At 47.3% G+C, this 18,913-nt stretch overlaps 1 protein-coding gene and 1 pseudogene across 1 annotated transcript; one reads left to right on the top strand and one right to left on the bottom strand.

Annotated features, from left to right (window-relative positions):
* Nucleotides 1-2,860: 2,860 nt before the first annotated feature.
* On the bottom strand, nt 2,861-2,966 carry LOC117312042 (U2 spliceosomal RNA; annotated as a pseudogene).
* A 2,318-nt stretch (nt 2,967-5,284) lies between these two features.
* Nucleotides 5,285-17,053, top strand: LOC141278155 (uncharacterized). Its single transcript, XM_073801836.1, has 5 exons — nt 5,285-5,937; nt 6,408-6,548; nt 6,780-8,172; nt 10,471-10,678; nt 16,676-17,053. Exons 3-5 carry the CDS (start codon nt 6,794-6,796, stop codon nt 17,051-17,053), a joined length of 1,965 nt encoding a protein of 654 aa, XP_073657937.1. The 5' UTR covers nt 5,285-5,937; nt 6,408-6,548; nt 6,780-6,793.
* Nucleotides 17,054-18,913: the final 1,860 nt, after the last annotated feature.

Below are 18,913 nucleotides of genomic sequence, written 5' to 3'. Positions count from 1 at the left end.
TTGTATTTGTCTCATGTAAATAAAGTTATTTTCCCCATGTGATCAGCCTGTTGGGTATTTTAAGTGCACGCTAAAATGCAAGATCCATCTTCATAAGCCCTACTTTGATTCAGGGGACTCCCCGGGCAGCTAGTAATAAGGAGCTCTGAAGTTTGACTTCTGAATAAGTTAAGACTTTTGCCAGGAAGATGTCAACACCTCTCACTATTGTGAATGTATTTCCTAGGAACTTGTTTCAGGAATATGAAGAGAAAAAGACAAGGATTCAAACCAAGGATACATATGGGGATTGATCCTCCGTGAAGAAAATATACTGGCTGGCCCTCACCGTCATTCAACAGCTCAAAATGAACATCTGGTCCCAAAGGGTTGAGCCTCAAATATCATCCCATACAAGCCACTCCATTGAAGTCACTGTGAGAATTCCATCCTGAAACTGATCAAGAGTAATGACTATAAAAATGTTGTCATATTATCCTTTGATTGAGATATAATTCACATTCCATCAATTCACATTTTTTTTAACTGTGTGATTCAGCTGCTTTTAGTGTACTCAGGTTTTGCAATCAACATCTCTAGTTCCAGTATATTTTCATCATCCCCAAGAGAAACCGCATACCTAGTATCAGTCATTCTCATTCTGTCCTCCCCTTTTCACCCCAGCCCTGGGTCTTTCTGTCTCTATTGATTTTCCTATGCTGGACCTTTCATATGAATAGAACCACACAATGTGCGGACTTCTGTGTCTGACTTTTGCAGTAAGCAAAATGTATTCAAGGTGCATCCAGGTTGTAGCATGTATCTGTCCTTCACCCTTTTAATGGCTGAATAATAGTCATTGTATGGATATAACACATTTTAGTTTTCCATTCGTCAGTTGGCGAATAGTTGGGTTGTTTCCACTTTTTGGCTATTATGAATAATGATATGACAATATAACACTCATGTACAAGTTTTTGTGTGAACATATGTTTTTTATTTCTCCTGGACATATACTGGGAGTGGAGTTCCTGGGCCATGCTGTATCTCTGTGTTGAACTTTTTGAGGAACGGCCAAACTATTTTCTTTTTCATATTTGCACCAGCGATGCTTGAAAGTGCCAATTTCCCCACATCATTGCCAACCCTTGTTTTTAAAAAAATTATATGGCACAATAGTGGGTATGAAGTGGTATCTCACTGTGGTTTCAGTTTGCATAATTTTGACTAATAATTTTGGACATGTTTTCATGTGCTTATTGGCAATTTGTGTCTTCTTTGGAGCAGTATCTATGCAGATTCTTTTTCTCATTTTTAAAATTTGGTTATTTGACATTTTATTGTTGAGTTGCCAGTGTTCTTTACATATTCTGAATACTAGGCTTTATCAGATATATGACTTGCAAACATTTTCCTTCATTCTGAAGGTTGTATTATGTCTTTCTTGTTGGTGTTCTTTGAAACACAAAGGATTTTAATTTTGATAAAGTCCAATTTCTTTTTCCTTTTGTTGCCTGTGCTTTTGCTATCATATTTAAGGGTTCATTGCCAAATCCAAGACTATGAAGATTTATCCCTTTTTTTCTTCAGAAATTTGTATAGTTTAGCTCTTCTATTTAACTCTTTGATCCATTTTAAATTCAAAGCCTATTTTGTCTGATATTGGTATAGACACTCCTGCTCTCTTGATTACTATTTGAGTTTTCTCACTGAGTTTGGAATTCCCTTTTCTATCCTTTAACTTTCAACCTGCTTGATTCTTTTGATCTCAAGTAAGTCTCTTGTAGACAGCATATAGTTGGGTCATATGTTTTTACCTATTCCGCCAATCTCTGTATTTTGATTGGAGAGTTTAATGCATTTACATTTAAAGTAATTGCTGACAAAAAAAAAGACTTATTTCTGCTATTGTGCTGTTTCTTTTCCATCTGCCCAAAGCTTTTTTGCCCCTCATTTCCTGCATTCCTATCTTTCGTTGTGTGTGTTTAGCTGATTTCTTACAATAAAATATTTAAATTACTTTCTCACTTCCTTTTGGGACTATTCTATAGCTATTTTCTTTGTGTTTAACATGGGGATTACCTTTAACATCCTAAAATTAAAACACTCTAATTTGAACTTATACCAGGTTAAACTCAACAACATCCAAGTTCTTGAAGCTAAAAGAGCATCCTACTATCTCAATGCAAAAGACCTTCTCCAAGACACACTGCAGTTTCTGCCTGGCTGGGACATTGCCCCAGAGTGAGGTTAAGTTTAAGGAGTCGAAGGAGGCATACATTTCCATCCTCTGGATCACTGCTCACCAAAAAATACATAATGCCAGGCACATATGTAATTTTGAATTTTCTACTGAACACACCAGGGAAATGAAAATGGTGAAGTCAATGTAAATAATAGATTTTTAATTCAGTATCTGCAAAGTGTTAGAATGTTTACATGTGGCACGAGAAATGTGGTCATATTACGAAGGCTTGAGAGCCGCGTGGGGCAAGATAGAGGACAAACAGCATGCACTTGAAACTCTAAGAAGTGAACGCTAACAGGCAGATGGGGCCTGGAAGTCCAAAGTTGAATAACAGCCCATAACAGGGTGATTATGGTGGGGTTTTTTTTCCTGCCTCTGTCTCCCAGCTTAGGCAAGGCACGCAAAGTCCAGCAACAGCTGAAAGTTAAAACCATGGGATCAACCTTTTATTTCTAGCCAGACAAGTGAGAAAGTGGGGGGCTTGGATGTTGAGGAGTGAGGGGGTCATCCCCATTGGTCTTTTTCTTCCCAGTTACCACATCTCCCCTGCAACCTCAGTGATGGCAGAGGCCTTCACTGAGAAATGGCCTGTGTCTCTGGACAAAGGAACAGGTTAAGAGGCTCCTATTGTCTGAAGAGTGTGGGGGCATGCCCGTTATTTTCCTTTCTTTTCTCTTGCTATTTAAATTGACAAGAACAGATACTACACTTGATCTTAGCCGAAAGGCTGAGATGAAATAGACAAAATAAACTTTAAGCTAAAATTACTGTCAAGTATAAATTTTACTAATCTAGTAATTCCAAAGGACCAAAGAGCAGGGCAGTGGCTTTATTGAGAACCCAGGATTTCCGAGTGTCCACCGTGCTCAGTCACTTTTAAATCATCAGCACAGCCCTATAATTCAGAGATTTAGGTGAAGTGACTTGCCCAGGGTCACACAGCTAAGTGAGAGTCTTCTGGGACCAACAGTAACTTTTGCAAAGGCGTCTCTTGCTATACGTAATCACTGCCACCATCTGACACTCACATTCTTTCTTTTTATACTATTCTGTTTCCTTGGGTCAAAGAATCCGACCCCTGAATTAAGGTTAAATAGCAATTAGTGGCAGATCAAAAGCCAAAATCGCTTCAAGATATTCTTTTAATTCCCCCAAGTAATGCCTTTAGTCACAAAAATATAGAACAATATAGAAAATTACAAGTGACCTTAGTGTTCACAGGCAAGCACTAATACATTTTAATGTACCATGATCATATTAAAATAGAAATAACTATGAAACATTTTCTGCGGAGAAGCAGCCCCTGTGGCAGGCAGCAAAAAGGGACAGGAAGGCTGCATGGTACCCAGGCCCCCAGTGGCCTAGGTCTCACCCTGCAGCTCACTGCTGATGCGCCGGAACGCTGCTTCCTTCTCGGAGTCTAGGTCTTCAGTGGCGATAGGGAAACCCAGCTCAGGGCCTGGGGGCAGCCTCAGAGACTCCCCTTGCCGGGGCGGCAGCAGAGGAATCCTGCGTTTTCGGGGCCTGGGACTGTCAGATGTGCGGGAGCCGTTCCTCCAGGGCCCTTTCTGCCCTCTTGTTGCCTCTACATCTTGGTCAGGCTGGCTTTTCCTCTGGGAAACCACCAGAGCTGCAGAGGGCGACGGAGGGCCCTCCTTGCTCCCTTTCTTTGCAGACTTTTGGAGCAGCCCTTCCGGTATGGCGGGACTCCTCCTTCTCTTCACTGGTAGGAAACCTCGGTTGGAGACATATGCGTTCGTGATGGCGTTTCTTTGGGGGCAGGAGCTCATACAAGTGGTCTGCGGTCTCCTGGTGGATCTGTCTTCTGCCCTCTTGGCGTGGAGGTCTCTCTGCAGAGGTCCAGGCCTGGGCACGAAGAAAGAGTCCCCCAGGGGCCTAAATGCAGATCGTGCGTCCCCGGTGTCATCGGGGCCGCTTCTCTGGTCTTCGTTCCTCCCTGTGACTGTGGGGACTTCCTCCTGCTTGGCCATCCCTTGCCCGCTCTCTCCCAGGGCCCTCAACACCGTCTTCTCTGTGCTGTAGTTCAGGACACAGCTGGGTGTCGTGGCCGGCACTGGCTGACCCCGTGCCACACCGAGAGTGACTGTGTCCACTGCGGACACTGAGCTGCGGGACGTCGTGGAGGTGCGAGCACCCATCACTGCCTTCTTCCGATGGCCTCGCCTGAAGATGGAGATAAGGACCCCCAGAAAGGAGCGCAGGGTCTGCGGAACGGTAGAATGGGGTCTCAGAGACTCTGTGGCAAAGCGCAGATGCAGAGTCACTGGACACTTGTGGGCCGGCCTGCGAGTGGATAGCCGGCCATAGACAGCTGGTTTACCCGGGGCAACCATGGGAAGTCGGTGGGCGCGGGGAGCGGGCTGGGGGCAGCCGAACCCTCCTGGCAGGTGCTGGTCCCCCAGTGCCCGGGGCGGGGGTGAGGGGCAGGGCCTACCTGACCCTAGAGAACTTGGGTGAGGTCGGTGCTTGGCTAGAGAGCTGGGCTCCGAGCACTCTCCTTCAGCTGCCAAGTCGGCCAAAAGCGGAGTGCGCTCTCTTTGGCCTGTTGCTGGGATGCAGCTCTGGAAATGTGAGCGAACAATGGGCGTGCGTTGGCGGGGCGCAAAAGTTTAGGGAGGGGTGGCGCATGCGCAGAGTACACGTCAGGCCCTGGGGCGCACAGGTGAGGATGCGCGCCCCTGGACCGTCTAGCGCTTCTGAATCTCCCCGGGGGTCTGAGGGCTGGAGGTGTTTGCCTTGAGGGTGATGAGCTTCTTGGCAGGGCAGCTGCCCCTTCTCCCCCGGCCGGCTCTAACTGTACAGGATGGGTCCCCGGCCACCAGAGCAGGAAAGCTGGAGAGCAGGGTACCTGGCTCAGCAGCCGCCGCCCGAGGTGGCAGATTTGGCATCAGCGCCTGTGCGTCCGCCTGCCCTCCCACCTGGTAACATTGGAGGAGAGAGCCGCTAAGAACAGAAGTGCAAAAAAAAAAAAAACCAAAAACAAACAAAAAGAAACCCCCAGAAGTGCCCAAGCCAACCAGATCCTGCTTGGGGTGACAACTGAAGGGGCAGGCAGGGCAGGCTGGGAGGGACGTATATACCAGGTCCAAACCCAGAAAGATCTGAAATGCACGAGTCAGAATGAAAGTCCAGAATCATCCTTGGGCTTTGGGCTGAGCTGGAAGTATAGCCAAACTCTTCAAGGTCTCCAGCTCCACCTGCAGTTTCTGCCTGGCTGGGACATTGCCCCACAGTGGGGTTAAGTTTAAGGAGTCTTAGTTCCCCTACCAGGGACTGAACCCGGGGCCCCAGCAGTGAAAGTGCTGAGTCCTAACCACTGGACCGCCAGGCAATTCCCTGTATATGTATGAAAAAAGGATACCACAGTCTCAGAGGGTGGCGTTGACGTCATATAAAGGTGACACATATGACAGCTATAACAAAGAGTGGAAGGTAAAAGAATCTATATGGATGTAAGCCTTCTGAATTTTATTTAATTGGTAAAATATTAACTCTAGACTGTGAAACAATACGTATACATAGTGTTATTCCAAGAACAATTAAAAAATGACAAACTCAAGAAAATTGGATAACCTCAATAGTCCTATATTTAGGAATTGTGGACAAGATAGCTAAAACATTCACATATGTGTTTTGTGAAAAGTTTTTCTCTTGGTTAATTGCCTAGGAGTGGGTTTTTGGGTCATATGGTAAGTATGGCCCTCTCAGCCAGCCCTGGCCACCACTTCAGGTGTCACCCCAGCAGGATCTGGATGGTGTGGGCACTTCCGTTCTTAGCGACTCCCCTCCAGTGCCGCCAGGGGAAAGGGCAGGAGGACGCAGAGGCGCTGCTGCCAAAGCTGCCGCCTCTTGCGGGAGCTGCACAGCCAGCGACCTTGCCCCACTTTGCTGGGCGGGGATCCCGTCCAGTACAGTTAGTTACCCCGACAGCACTGGGGCGCGGCCAGGGGAGAAGGGCCAGCTGTCCTGCCAAGAAGCTCATCACCCTCAAGGCAAACACCTCCAGCCCTCAGACCCCCGGGAGATTCAGAAGCGCTAGACGGTCCAGGGGCGCGCATCCTCACCTGTGCGCCCCAGGGCCTGACGTGTACTCTGCGCATGCGCCACCCCTCCCTAAACTTTTGCGCCCCGCCAACGCACGCCCATTGTTCGCTCACAGGTTTCAGAGTATAAAAAGGCAACAGGCCAAAGAGCGCGCACTCCGCTTTTGGCCGACTTGGCAGCTGAAGGAGAGTGCTCGGAGCCCAGCTCTGTATTCACGGACCGACCTCACTCAAGTTCTCTAGGAGCAGTTACTTAGGTAGGCCCTGCCCCTCACCCTCGTCCCGGGCACTGGGGGACCAGCACCTGCCAGGAGGTTTCGGCTGCCCCCAGCCCGCTCCCCGCGCCCACCGACTTCCCGTGGCCGGCCCGGCTCACCCAGCTGTCTATGGGCGGCTATCCACTCGCAGGCCGGCCCACAAGTGTCCAGTGACTCTGCCATCTGCGCTTTGCCACAGAGTCTCTGAGACCCCATTCTACCATCCCGCAGACGCTGCACTCCTTATGGGGATCCTTATCTCCATCTTCAGGCGAGGCCATCGGAAGAAGGCAGTGATGGGTGCTCGCACCTCCACGACGTCCCGCAGCTCAGTGTCCGCAGTGGACACAGTCACTGTCAGTGTGGCGCGGGGGCAACCAGTGCCGGCCACGACACCCAGCTGTGTCCCGAACTACAGCACAGAGAAGACGGTGTTGAGGGCCCTGGGAGAGAGCGGGCAAGGGATGGCCAAGCAGGAGGAAGTCCCCACAGTCACAGGGAAGAACGAAGACCAGAGAAGCGGCCCCAATGACACCGGGGGCGCACGATCTGCATTTAGGCCCCTGGGGGGCTCTTTCTTCGTGCCCAGGCCTGGACCTCTGAAGAGAGACCTCCACGCCAAGTGGGCAGAGGACAGATCTGCCAGGAAACAACAGACCTCTTGTATGAGCTCCTGCCCCCAAAGAAACGCCATCACCAGCTCATATAGCTCCACCCGAGGTTTCCTGCCAGTGGAAAGAAGGAGGGGTCCCGCCATACCGCAAGGGCTGCCCCAGAAGTCTGCAAAGACAGGGCGCGAGGAGGGTCCTCCATCGCCCTCTGCAGCTCCGGTGGTTTCCCAGAGGAAAAGCCAGCCTGACAAAAATGCAGAGGCAACAAGAGGGCAGAAACGGCCCTGGAGGAAGGGCTCCTGCACATCTGACAGTCCCAGGCCCCGAAAACGCAGGATTCCTCTGCTGCCGCACAGGCGAGGGGAGCCTCTGAGGCTGCCTCCAGCCCCTGAGCCGGGTTTCCGGGTCACCGCCGAAGACCTAGACTCCGAGAAGGAAACAGCGTTCCGGCGCATCAACAGAGCGCTGCGGGGTGAGACCTATGCCATCGGGGACCTCGGCAGCTCTCCCCAGCACAGGCAACCGAAAACTCCAGCCTTTGCCTCTGCTCCAGGCCCCCCAGCTTCGGGCGGCCCCGCACAAGCATCTTCTGGGTGTTCATCATCCAGAAATTCCACCGTGGGCACCCATGCCAGCACACAGCTGGGTTTTGGGAGCAGAGCGGCTGCCCTAGATGATCTGAGCTGCATGTTTGCAGCTCTCAGCGTGACATCAAGAAAGAGGGGGCCCCCGAGCACCACACACAGCAATGGGGACAGCGTGGGCCTGAACTCCTGGGACCCTCCTCACCAGAGCCACCCCATGGTGACCACGGGACCCAGCCCTAAGAAGAAGCCTAGGTTTGGAGGCACTGCTGCCCCCATCTTACATCACATCCCTGGGGGCGCACCCAGGCAGGGCCCCCCTACTTCCAGCGGAGGGCGCAGCCCATGCCCAGCCAAGGCTGACTTTAGGGGTGTGTCGGTTCCGGCCTCTATTCCTATCAGCCTCAGCTCCACAGTGGGCACAGCAAGGTGCAGCCTTGCTCTTAGGGCCCCCTCATCACCTGCCCAGGGCTTGGCTGGACAAAAAACCACCGGGCCATCGACCAAGTCATTCTCCTCCAGGTCTCCATTCATTACCTTGGGGTTTAAGAGGAGGAAGTTGGCCTGAGCCAATAACTTTGCGGCGAGGCCATCAGTGTCCACCTCCTCCCAGGCTGGGCCTCGTGTGGACCCTGTTTCGATGTGAAACTTACAATAAAGCTTTGTTCTTGTTCTTTTGCATAATCCTCACGTGTCTGTGATCTGTAGATCAAGTGTGGAAAAGCACTGGCTTGTATGAGTGGTAACATGGAAAGCCAGACCTGTTGACAGTTTCCTGTGACCCTGCTCATGGGTTGTGAAGAGTAGCACAACAAGATGGCTACAAGGGCCCTATATTAAAAGTGTGTTTTGAGTTTAAACGATGCAGCCCGAAATAAAATGGTCCCAGAGGGAGGGGTAAACAGGGAGGGTCATCCTTGTCTGTTGTAATTGCTACTTCCCACCCACCTCTCTGGCCTGGAGGGGGCTGGGTCATCCCGAGCACACACCAGCCGCAAATACTCTACACGTTTAGTATTTTCTAATGTAGCAGTTTCTTTGACTTTTTTTGTTTTGCTTTAATAGGTCTTAGACAAATCATTTACATGCACATCTCACTCGGAGAGTATATGTCCATACAACCTAAAGCAATCTACAGATCCAGTGCAATCCCTATCAAAATTCCCATGACATTTTTTACATAAATAGGAAAAACAATCCTAAAATTCGTATGGAACTGCAATAGACTTCAAAAGCCACAGCAACCCTGAGAAAGAAGAACAAAGCTGGAGGCAACACTTTTCCTGATTTCAAATTATACTACAAAGCTAGAGTAATCAAAGTAGTATGGTACTGGCATGAAAACAGACACATACACCAATGCAACAGAATCAAGAGCCGAGAAATAAATCCACACACATACGGGCAACTAATTGACAGGGATCCAAGAATACTCAACAGGGAAAAGATAGTCTCTTCAGTAAATGGTGTTGGCACAACTGGATACCCACATGCAAAACAAAGAAAGTGGACCCCTATCTTACACCATTTGTAAAAATTAACTTGAAATGGATTAAAGACTTAAATGTAAGCCCTGAAACTGTAAAACTCCTAGAAGAGAACATAAAGAGAAAGCTCCTTAACATTGGTCTTGGTGATGATTTTTTGGGTATGACAACAAAACCACAAGCAACAAAAACAAAAAGCAACCAATGGGACTACATCAAACTAAAAAGCTCCTGGAGAGCAAAAGAAACAATCAACAAAATGAAAAGGCAACCTAGGAATGGGAAAAAATATTTGCAAACCACATGTATGATAAGAGGTTAATATCCAAAATCTATAAGGAATTCAAACAACTCCATAGCAAAAAACAAACAAACAAACAAAAACAAATAATCTGATTCTAAAATAGGCAAAGCAGGGGACTTCCCTGGTGGTGCAGTGGTTAAGACTCCACACTTCCACTGCAGGGGGCATGGGTTTGATCCCTGGTCAGGGAATTAAGGCCCGCATGTCATTCAGCGTGTGTAAAAAAATAAAATAAAATAGGCAAAGCAAGACTAGGAAACAACTAAGTGTCCAACAGGTGAATGGATAAAGAAAATGTGACATATAGATATAGATAGATGATAGATAGATAGATAGATAGATAGATAGATAGATAGATATAGATAGATAGATAATGGACTTTTATTCAGCCACATGAAAAGAAGGAAATCTGCCATTTGTGACAACACAGATAGACCTTGAGGGCATTATGCTAAGTGCATTAAGTCAGAGGGCGAAACATAAATACTGTATGAGATCACTTATATGTGGAATCTTTAAAAACAAAGAAGAAACAACTCACAGATACATAGAATAGACTGGTTGCCAGAGGTGGGAGGTGGGTGAAATAGCTGAAAGTGGTCCAAAGGTACAAACTTCAAGTTATAAGATAAATAAGTCCTGGGGATGTCATGTATAGTGTAGTGACTATAGCTAACAATATCGTTGTGTATTTGAAAGTTGCTAAGAGAGTAGATCTTAAAAGCTCTCATCCCAAGAAAAAAATAATTTGTTACTGTGAGTGGTGATGTATGAAAGGCCATGGAAGAAGCTTAAATGCATATTGCTAGTTGAAAGAAACCGGTCTGAAAAGACTACACACTGGATGATTCCAACCATATGACATTCTGGGAAAGGCAAAACTATGAAAACAAGAGGACATGTGGCCCCAGTGGACACCACTGTCTCTCCTTTCAGGAGCCTCCAGGTGCTGGAGACCTTCCCTCCTGAGATCCAGGTCTTCATGAAGGACTCTAGTGGCCAGGGCAAGCCTTACGCCATTGACCCTGATGACTCCATCCACGACTTGAAAGAGAAGGTTGAAGAGGCTGGAGGACCTTACATGGAGGGTCCCGGGGCCAGAAACTGTGGAATCAATAGCTTCTCAGACTGCACATCAAGGATTGTGACACCATCATGCTCGTTAAGAGAGGCCCCACATCCCCACGAGTGCCAAGATCAGGCTGTTCATTTTGTAGACTTCTATGGTCATGTCCCCCTAGCTCACCCCTTTCTACCAGACCACTGTGCTCTTTCTGAAGCATAAATAGAAACAGAATCCTCCCCTGCTTAAAATTCTCCAATGGGTCCTATTACCTACAGAATCAAGTTCAAGTTCCTTTGCTTGGCATTCAGGGTTCTTGACCATTTAGCTCTTGCTGACCTCTCAGTCTCTCCTCGTCACTCTCAAAACATACCAGATGTGGCCAAACACTTGCAATTCCAGAACACTGAATGCTGGCTCACAACTCCATGACTTTGAGTCAACTTTCCTTCTCCCCCATGTTGTCACCATTCAAAGTTCAAACCTCTAAGTTATTGATTCTCAAAGGTATGGACCCCAGACCAGCAGAATTCAACATCATCTGGGAACCTCTTTGAAATAAAAATTCTCAGCAGCTAGCCCAGAATTACCTGAGTTAGGTTCTCTGGAAGTGGGACTCAGCAATCTGTGTCTTAACAAGCCTTCCAAGTAATTCTGAGCAAATATGGAAGTTCCAGGGAGTTAACACCCCAGGGAGTAAGCCTTGGCCCATTGAAAGACAGGAACCAGCGAGTGCAGTGAGTGCATACTCCCCTCCTCCACCTCTCAGGTGGATAATTTTGAGGCACGTTCTGCATTGCTCCTTAGAGGGTCCCCAGTGGGATCAAAGCTCAGCTGCCCACAGTAGTGATCAATTTCATGATATTTCTTGGACTGTTTTTTCCTCCTTCTCAATCCCCCACACCTGTCCCTTGGGATCATTTCCCAAAACAAGTCTCATGCAAATCCTTGTCTCAGGCTCTGCATTTGGAGGAACACAAGCTAAGAGAAAACCTATCTTTATGCATCTTCCTCCTTCCTAAAACCCAGGCCACACCCTTCCTAACTACTAGCTCTTCCCCCACCACCATAGAAATGTGCCCAACTGCATGGCATTTCTACAAACCATAAAACCAATATACAATCGACTGCATGTTCCCCCTTTTTTTTTTTTTTTTTTTGCGGTACGCAGGCCTCTCACTGTTGTGGCCTCTCCTGTTGTAGAGCACAGGCTCCGGACGCGCAGTCTCAGCAGTCATGGCTCATGGGCCTAGCCGCTCCGCGGTGTGTGGGATCTTCCCGAACTGGGGCACGAACCCATGTCCCCTGCATCGGCAGGAGGACTCCCAACCACTGCGCCACCAGGGAAGCCCCATGTTCCCTTTTTAAATCGTTTTTTTTTTTTTCTTTTTTGGCCACACTGCGAGGCCTGCAGGTTCCTAAATACCAGACCAGGGGTTGAACCCTGGTCCCTGTCAGTGAAAGCCCAGAGTCCCAACCGCTGGACTGCCAGGGAATTCCCCCTTTTGAAATCTTGAAAGCTGCTGAACTCCCAGATATCTCATGAAAATGAATAATGAAATGAATCAAAACTAATATGTAAGGTCTATTGAGCAAAGTGGTGGCTACCAGTGGGGAGAAGGAAGTGGGGAGAGGCAAAATAGGAGGACGGGATTAAGAGGTACAAACTACTGTGTATAAAATAGATAAGCTCCAAGGACATATTGTACAGCACAGGGAATAGAGCCAATATATTATAATAACTTTAGTTTTTCAAAGGTTTATTATTTATTTAATTTATTTTTGGCTGCATTGGGTGTTAGTTGCGAGACGCAGAATCTTCATTGAGGCGTGCGGGATCTTTCATTGAAGCACGTGGGCTCTTCGTTGTGGTGTGGAGGTTTCTCTCTAGTTGTGGCCTGCATGCTCCAGGACACATGGGCTCAGCAGTTGTGGCGTGCGGGCTTAGTTGCCCTGCCGCCTGTAAGATCTTAGTTCCCCGACCAGGGATCAGACCTGTGTCCCCTGAATTGGAAGGCAGATTCTTTACCACTGGATCACCAGGGAAGTGCCTATAATAACTTTAAATGGAGTATAACCTGTAAAAATATTGAATAACAATGTTGTACACCTGAAACTGATATAGTGTTGTAAATCAATTATGCTTCAAAAAAATGTTTTAAACTAAGATGTAAGGTCTGAATGTTTGAATAACTTTTGTTTGAACAACTTTTATATTGCCTTGAAGCTCATTATCTGTCATTATAAACATAGGACAAATGTTTGGAATCTCACTTTATTGTTGACTTTGGTTTGCGAAATTGCCACTGCTCTTTAAACAGTTATAATATAGGACTGTTTAAGGACCAGGCACTACCAAACTTTGAAAATATGCAGACTTTTAGAATTTATGTAATTAAAAATGTGATTCTTTCCATTTGGGGTTAGCCAATTGGAGAGTTTAAATTGAAACGTGTCATGATTGAGGGTTTTTTTTCCCCCCCAAATGGTATTTAAGACAACAAACACCCTCCACCCCACCACTTCCTCCAGCTAACACCTGGTCTTTCTCCTCCCTTTCACGACAAAGTTCTTGAAAGTGTTATCTACACTCCTGGTCTCCATCCTCCTCCCCCAACTTACTCTTCAACCCCGCACCTAAGATCTGGCTTCTGCTCCCAGCTCTCCCTTACATTTCACCCACAATGATCACCAGTAGCCTCTTGGGTGCTTCTCAGACCTATATTCCTGAACTTATCGGAAGCATTAGGCAATGTGGACAACTATTTTAAGCTCTCTGGCTTAAACAGCTACCCTTGTAGACCTCCCCACTTCCCACTCCTCCTTGTATCTTCCTCCCTTTGTTAATAGTACCCTCCATCCATTACCCAGGTACCCAAGCCAGAGAGCTGATAGCCATCCTGTCTTCTCCCTCACCTCCTACCTGTAGTCACCAAGTCCTGTTCACCCTTCCCCCAAGGTAGACCTAGAATCCCATCCCTTCTCCAGCCAAGTCCGGGTCACCTTCCCTCTCACCTGGATCACTGTACAGTGTCCTGACACCTCTCCCTACATATCTACCCCTGCCCCCTGCAATCCATCCTCGCCACAGAAGCAGCCAGACCAATCTTTCCAGAATGGTCATTTCACCTCTGGTCGCTCCTCTGATTTGCCACTGCCCTCAGGACAAAGTCAGCGCAGATTCACCTGATATGTGACCCAGTGGATCACTTTCTCTTTCCTAGAACAATGTTTCCACTTGGCTATCAAAACACACTCCGGATTTTTCTTCCACCTCCCTGGCTACTCCTTCGCATTCTTGTTTGCCGGATGCTTGCCTCTCCCCAATCACTTCATACTATTAAGTGTTTCAGGGCCCAGTCACTGGTCCTTTTCTTGCCTTGCTCTATACTCACTCCCTTGGTGAACCCACCCAGCCTCATGGCTTTAAATATATCTATGCTGGTCATTTGTATCTCAACCCCAGACTTCGTCCCTGAAATCCAGACTCAAATATGCAACTCCCTAGCCAACTCGGATCTCACTAGACACTCAAGTTTGCTTCCAAAGCCGAGCTCCCGACCTTCATGCCTACACTGTGCCCTGGCCCAGTCTTTCCCTTCTCAGTTAAGGACAATTCTATCCTTCCAGTGCTAAGGCCAAAAGCCTTAGAGTGGTCCTTGACTCTAATTTTTCTCTCACATCACACTCTATCCTTTAGCAAGACCTGTTTATACTCAAAATATAGCCAGTGAAATGATATGAGGTCTGGGATTCACTTCCAAATAATACAGGAGGGGAGATGTGGATGGAGATATCATTGAAACAAGATTGTCTGTAGGTTGGGACTTCCCTGGTGGTCCAGTGGTTAGGACTCTGGGCTTCTACTGCAGGGGGCATGGGTTCAATCCCTGGTTGGGGAACTAAGATCCCGCGTGCCGGGTGGCCAATAAAAATTAAAATGGGCAGAAGACCTGAATAAACATTTAAAAAACTGTCTACAGGTCGATAATGGTTGAAGATGGGGGATGGTACGTGGAGGTTCATTGTATTATTCTACTTTTGTTCATGTTTGAAATTTTCCATAATAAGAAAATTGAATCATACCACTTCTCCCTACCTTTCACTGCCACCATTCTGATCCAAGGCGCCACATCTCTCGCCTGGACTGTTGTAGTAGCTTCTTAACTGAATTCCTGCTTCTGCTCTCACCTCCACTCCCCACCCTCTGCTTTTAATCCAATCTTCCCACGAACAGCCAGTGTGATACCGTTAAAATGAAAGTCCATCCATGTCCCTCTTCTGCTTGGAACTCCCCAGTGGCTCCCCATTTCAATCAGAGTAAAAGCCAAAGTCTTAGTAGTCTTCAAGATCCTACACAATTTGCCCCCTACCCTTGTACTCAAACCTCATCCCCTCCCACTCTCCCCCTTTGATCATTCCATTCCAGTCACACTGCTATTCCTCAATCCCACCAGGCATACTGCCGCCACAGGGCCTTTGCACTTGCTGTTCCTTCTCCCATTCTTCTTTAATTGTTTTTATTTATTTTATTTATTTTAAATTTTTGGCTGAGCCGGGTCTCAGTCGCGGCACACGGGATCTTTCGTTGGGGCGTGTGGACTTCTTAGTTGCCGCATACAGACTCTTAGCTGCGGCATGCATGTGGAATTTAGTTCCCCGATCGGGGATCGAACCTGGGCCCCCTGCATTGGGAGAATGGAGTCTTACCCACTGGACCACCAGGGAAGTCCCACTTTCTCTCATTCTTCCCTCTGACATACATACCGCTCACTCTTCGCCTCCTTCATGTCTTTGCTCAAATGTCTCCTTTTCAGACCTTCCCTAGCCACCTTTCTTGAGACTGAACCCCTGAACATTACCAATTCTCACCCCCCCACACACACGTAGTCAGTACCTTTTAACCTCTTTCCCTGCTTTATTTTCCTGATTAGCGCTTATCACCGTCTTAATTATTATAATGTTACTTATTTATCCTGTTTATTATCTGTCTCCACCATTAGAGTGTTAGCTCTCTGCAGTCCGAGAATTTTGCCTATTCACTGCTGTATCCCCAGCACACCTGCCTGGCACATAGCGGGCACTCAACAAATGTTTGTTGAATGAATGAATGAATGGCATTCCGAGTTTCAATCCCTGCCCACCTGTCCAGGCACAGCTCTCCCCTCTCCCCTCCCTGCCCTCCATGCCAACGTGGGTCTGACAGCCGAGTCCTGGCACATGGCAGGATGATTCACACTTCTCAGCCTTATCCTGTCTTGTGCCCTCTGTCTCGTGGCCGCATTCCCAGTCTTTTAAGATTCATCTCAAGCAGGTGTTCACTGACACCACAGGTGACCCCAAAGAAACTCTTCTGCCTGAATTTCCACCAAGTTTCTGTGCCCTCTTTTCTCCTAGTACACAGGACACTGGACTCTCTGTGTCTCCTCTGTCTCCCCCACTGCTCTGGGAGCCCCTGGGGCAGGAACCACGTCTTACATTGTCTTCTTTGCACAATGTCTGGCACCCAGCCAGCACTCAATAGATGTACAGTGAACGAATAACAATACTTGCATTTACTTAATGTTTTCTCTGCTAAATGTTCTCTTGCTTAATCCACACAACCTATGGGGTAGGTATTATTCTTAAACCCATTTTAAGGATTATTTCTGTGAGGGTCAGAGAGGTTAAGAGTCTGGCAAAGGGCAGACTGGAATTCCAGAGTTTGTTCTGCGGAACCCTAGAATTCCCACTGTTCAGCCCAACCTCCAGCGAGTGCCTGCTCTTACTGAGCCTGTTTTGGGTGACAAGCTTGTGGGGATGGGATTGGTGGATACCATCCAACTCCCATCTCCTGGGGGAGTTGTCTTTCCCAGGGCCATCCTCAAGCCAGTTTCAGTTTCCAAGTTGTAAAAGGGAAACTAAGAGGTGAGAAACGAAACCTACAGCAGAAAGGGTGACTAAAAGCCCCGCCTGTTAAGGTGGTTTCACCCAGTGTCCCTCGGTACCCCAGCTGCAGTGAATGGCCTCCAGGAAGAGGATCCCCTGGTCAGCCAGACACCCCTTGTTTCCTCTCCACTCTGGTCCTTTGTTCCACAGGGTGCTGGAGGTCAGCTGAGGAGGAGTCCCCTTAAAGAAGAGTGTGTGTGCCAGGAGCTGGGTAGGTGTGTGGGTATAGATCTAGCCACCAGTGGTACTCTCAAGACAGAGATGGCAGTGCCCCCGGAGCTCTTTGTCACCCCAGCTTCCAGGCTGAACTCCTTCGTGGCTCACTGCCTGCATCCCAGCCAGAAGTGGAAAAAAGAGGTGTTGGAGACTGTGCAGACCGTGGAGCAGTTCCTGAGGGAGCAGAGCTTCCAGGGGGAGCATGGGCTGGACCAGGAATCAGGGGTGCTGAAGGTGGTCAAGGTGAGACTGGTTCCCTCCATCCCCAGGCCAGGGCTGGGCAAAATGCAGCTTGTGGGTCTACATCCCTGAGGATGCTGGGACCTGTTGCCTCATTATCTCTAGCCCATGCTACTGACATCTCAAGACACTCCATCCCAATGCACTGCTGCCTTGAGCAGAACAAGTCCAGTAAGGAAGCTAATAATAATAGTGTACTCTTTTGGATGCACTAGCCTAACCCCTTAACATGTATTATGTCTAATTTGTGTACCCTGTGAGGTGTGTATTATTCTTTTCCCATTTTACAGATGAGCAGAATGGAAACTCAGTGATTTAAGATCCATAATGACCAAACGCAATGCAAGGTCTCTGATTGGATCTTGGTGTGAATGGACCATCTGTAAAATATAATTTGGGAACAATTGGGGAAATTTCAATATGGCCAGAATATTAAATAATATATATATATAAGGGAATTGTTTTTTTAATATTTATTTATTTTATTTTTTTATTTTCTTGGCTGCGTCAGGTCTTAGTTGTGGCAATGCGGGATCTTTTGTTGCAGCGTGTGGGCTCGGGCTTCTCTCTAGTTGTGGCGTGCGGGTTTTCTCTCCCTAGTTGTGGCGCGTGGGTTCCAGGGTGTGTGGGCTTTGTAGTTTGCGGCACACGGGCTCTCTAGTTGAGGCGTGGGAGCTCAGTAGTTGTGGCACGTGGGCTTAGTTCCCCTGCAGCATGTGGGATCTTCGTTCCCTGACCAGGGATCGAACCCGAGTCCCCTGCATTGGAAGGTGGATTCTTTACCACCGGACCACCAGGGAAGTCCCAGGGAACTGTTTTTTTGAGGCGTAATAGTTTTGTGGTTATGGGGAAAATGTTCTCTTTTGTTGGACACAAATGCTAAAGTATTTAGGGACGATGGTCCTTAGCGTTTGTAATTTACTTTAAAGTGGCTTAGTTGAAGCAAATATGGCAGAGTTTAGACTTGTTGAATCTGGGCGGATGTATAAGTGTTCATTGTATTCTCTTTCTATTTTTCTGTTTAAAATTTTTGATAATGGAAATTTTTTTTTAATGCAAGCTCAGAGAGGTGAGGTCACTTGCCCAAGGTCACACAGCTAGTGGTGAAGCTGGGATTTCACCAGGATCTATCTTACTCTGCCTCCAGGCTGCCCTCACTGAGCATTTTTCCCCCAAGTCCCTTCCTGCAGCTGCATCATGTCACCTCCTGTCCTAGCTAGGATAATAATGCAAGAGGGTCAAAACTAGAAAGGTGTGATGAGAAAAACAACTTTGAGGAAAAAATTTTGTTTTTCTGAGTGGCTGCCGAGGCATTTTACAGTATGGTGACCCTACTAACACCAAAAGTTCAGAGTCTGGACTTTTAGATAGGTTTAGGGTATCCCACAGGTTCCTGCTTTGCCTTCCCCGGTGGAACCTTTTAATATAACCACTGAGTGGGCTTCCCTGGTGGTCCAGTGGTTAAGACTCTGAGCTTCCACTGCAGCGGGCATGGATTCGACCCCTGGTCAGGGAAGTTCTGCATGCCACACTGTGTGGCCAAAAAACATAAATAAATAAAATTTTTTAAAAATTTAGAGCTAAGCGGGTTTTAAATAAAAGTTTTTAATGTAAATTGAGACAGCCACTATGGAGAACAGTATGGAGGTTCCTTAAAAAACTACAGATAGAACTACCATACGACCCAGCAATCCCACTACTGGGCATATACCCTGAGAAAACCATAATTCAAAAAGAGTCATGTACCAAAATGTTCATTGCAGCTCTATTTACAATAGCCAAGACATGGAAGCAACCTAAGTGTCCATCAACAGATGAATGGATAAAGAAGATGTGGCACATATATACAATGGAATATTACTCAGCCATAAAAAGAAACGAAATTGAGTTATTTGTAGTGAGGTGGATGGACCTAGAGTCTGTCATACAGAG

This window comes from Tursiops truncatus, chromosome 3, assembly GCF_011762595.2.
Source record: "Tursiops truncatus isolate mTurTru1 chromosome 3, mTurTru1.mat.Y, whole genome shotgun sequence".
NCBI lineage: Eukaryota > Metazoa > Chordata > Mammalia > Artiodactyla > Delphinidae > Tursiops > Tursiops truncatus.
The sequence above is the reverse complement of the archived record's forward strand: the minus strand, read 5'-3'. Positions and strand labels throughout refer to the sequence as shown.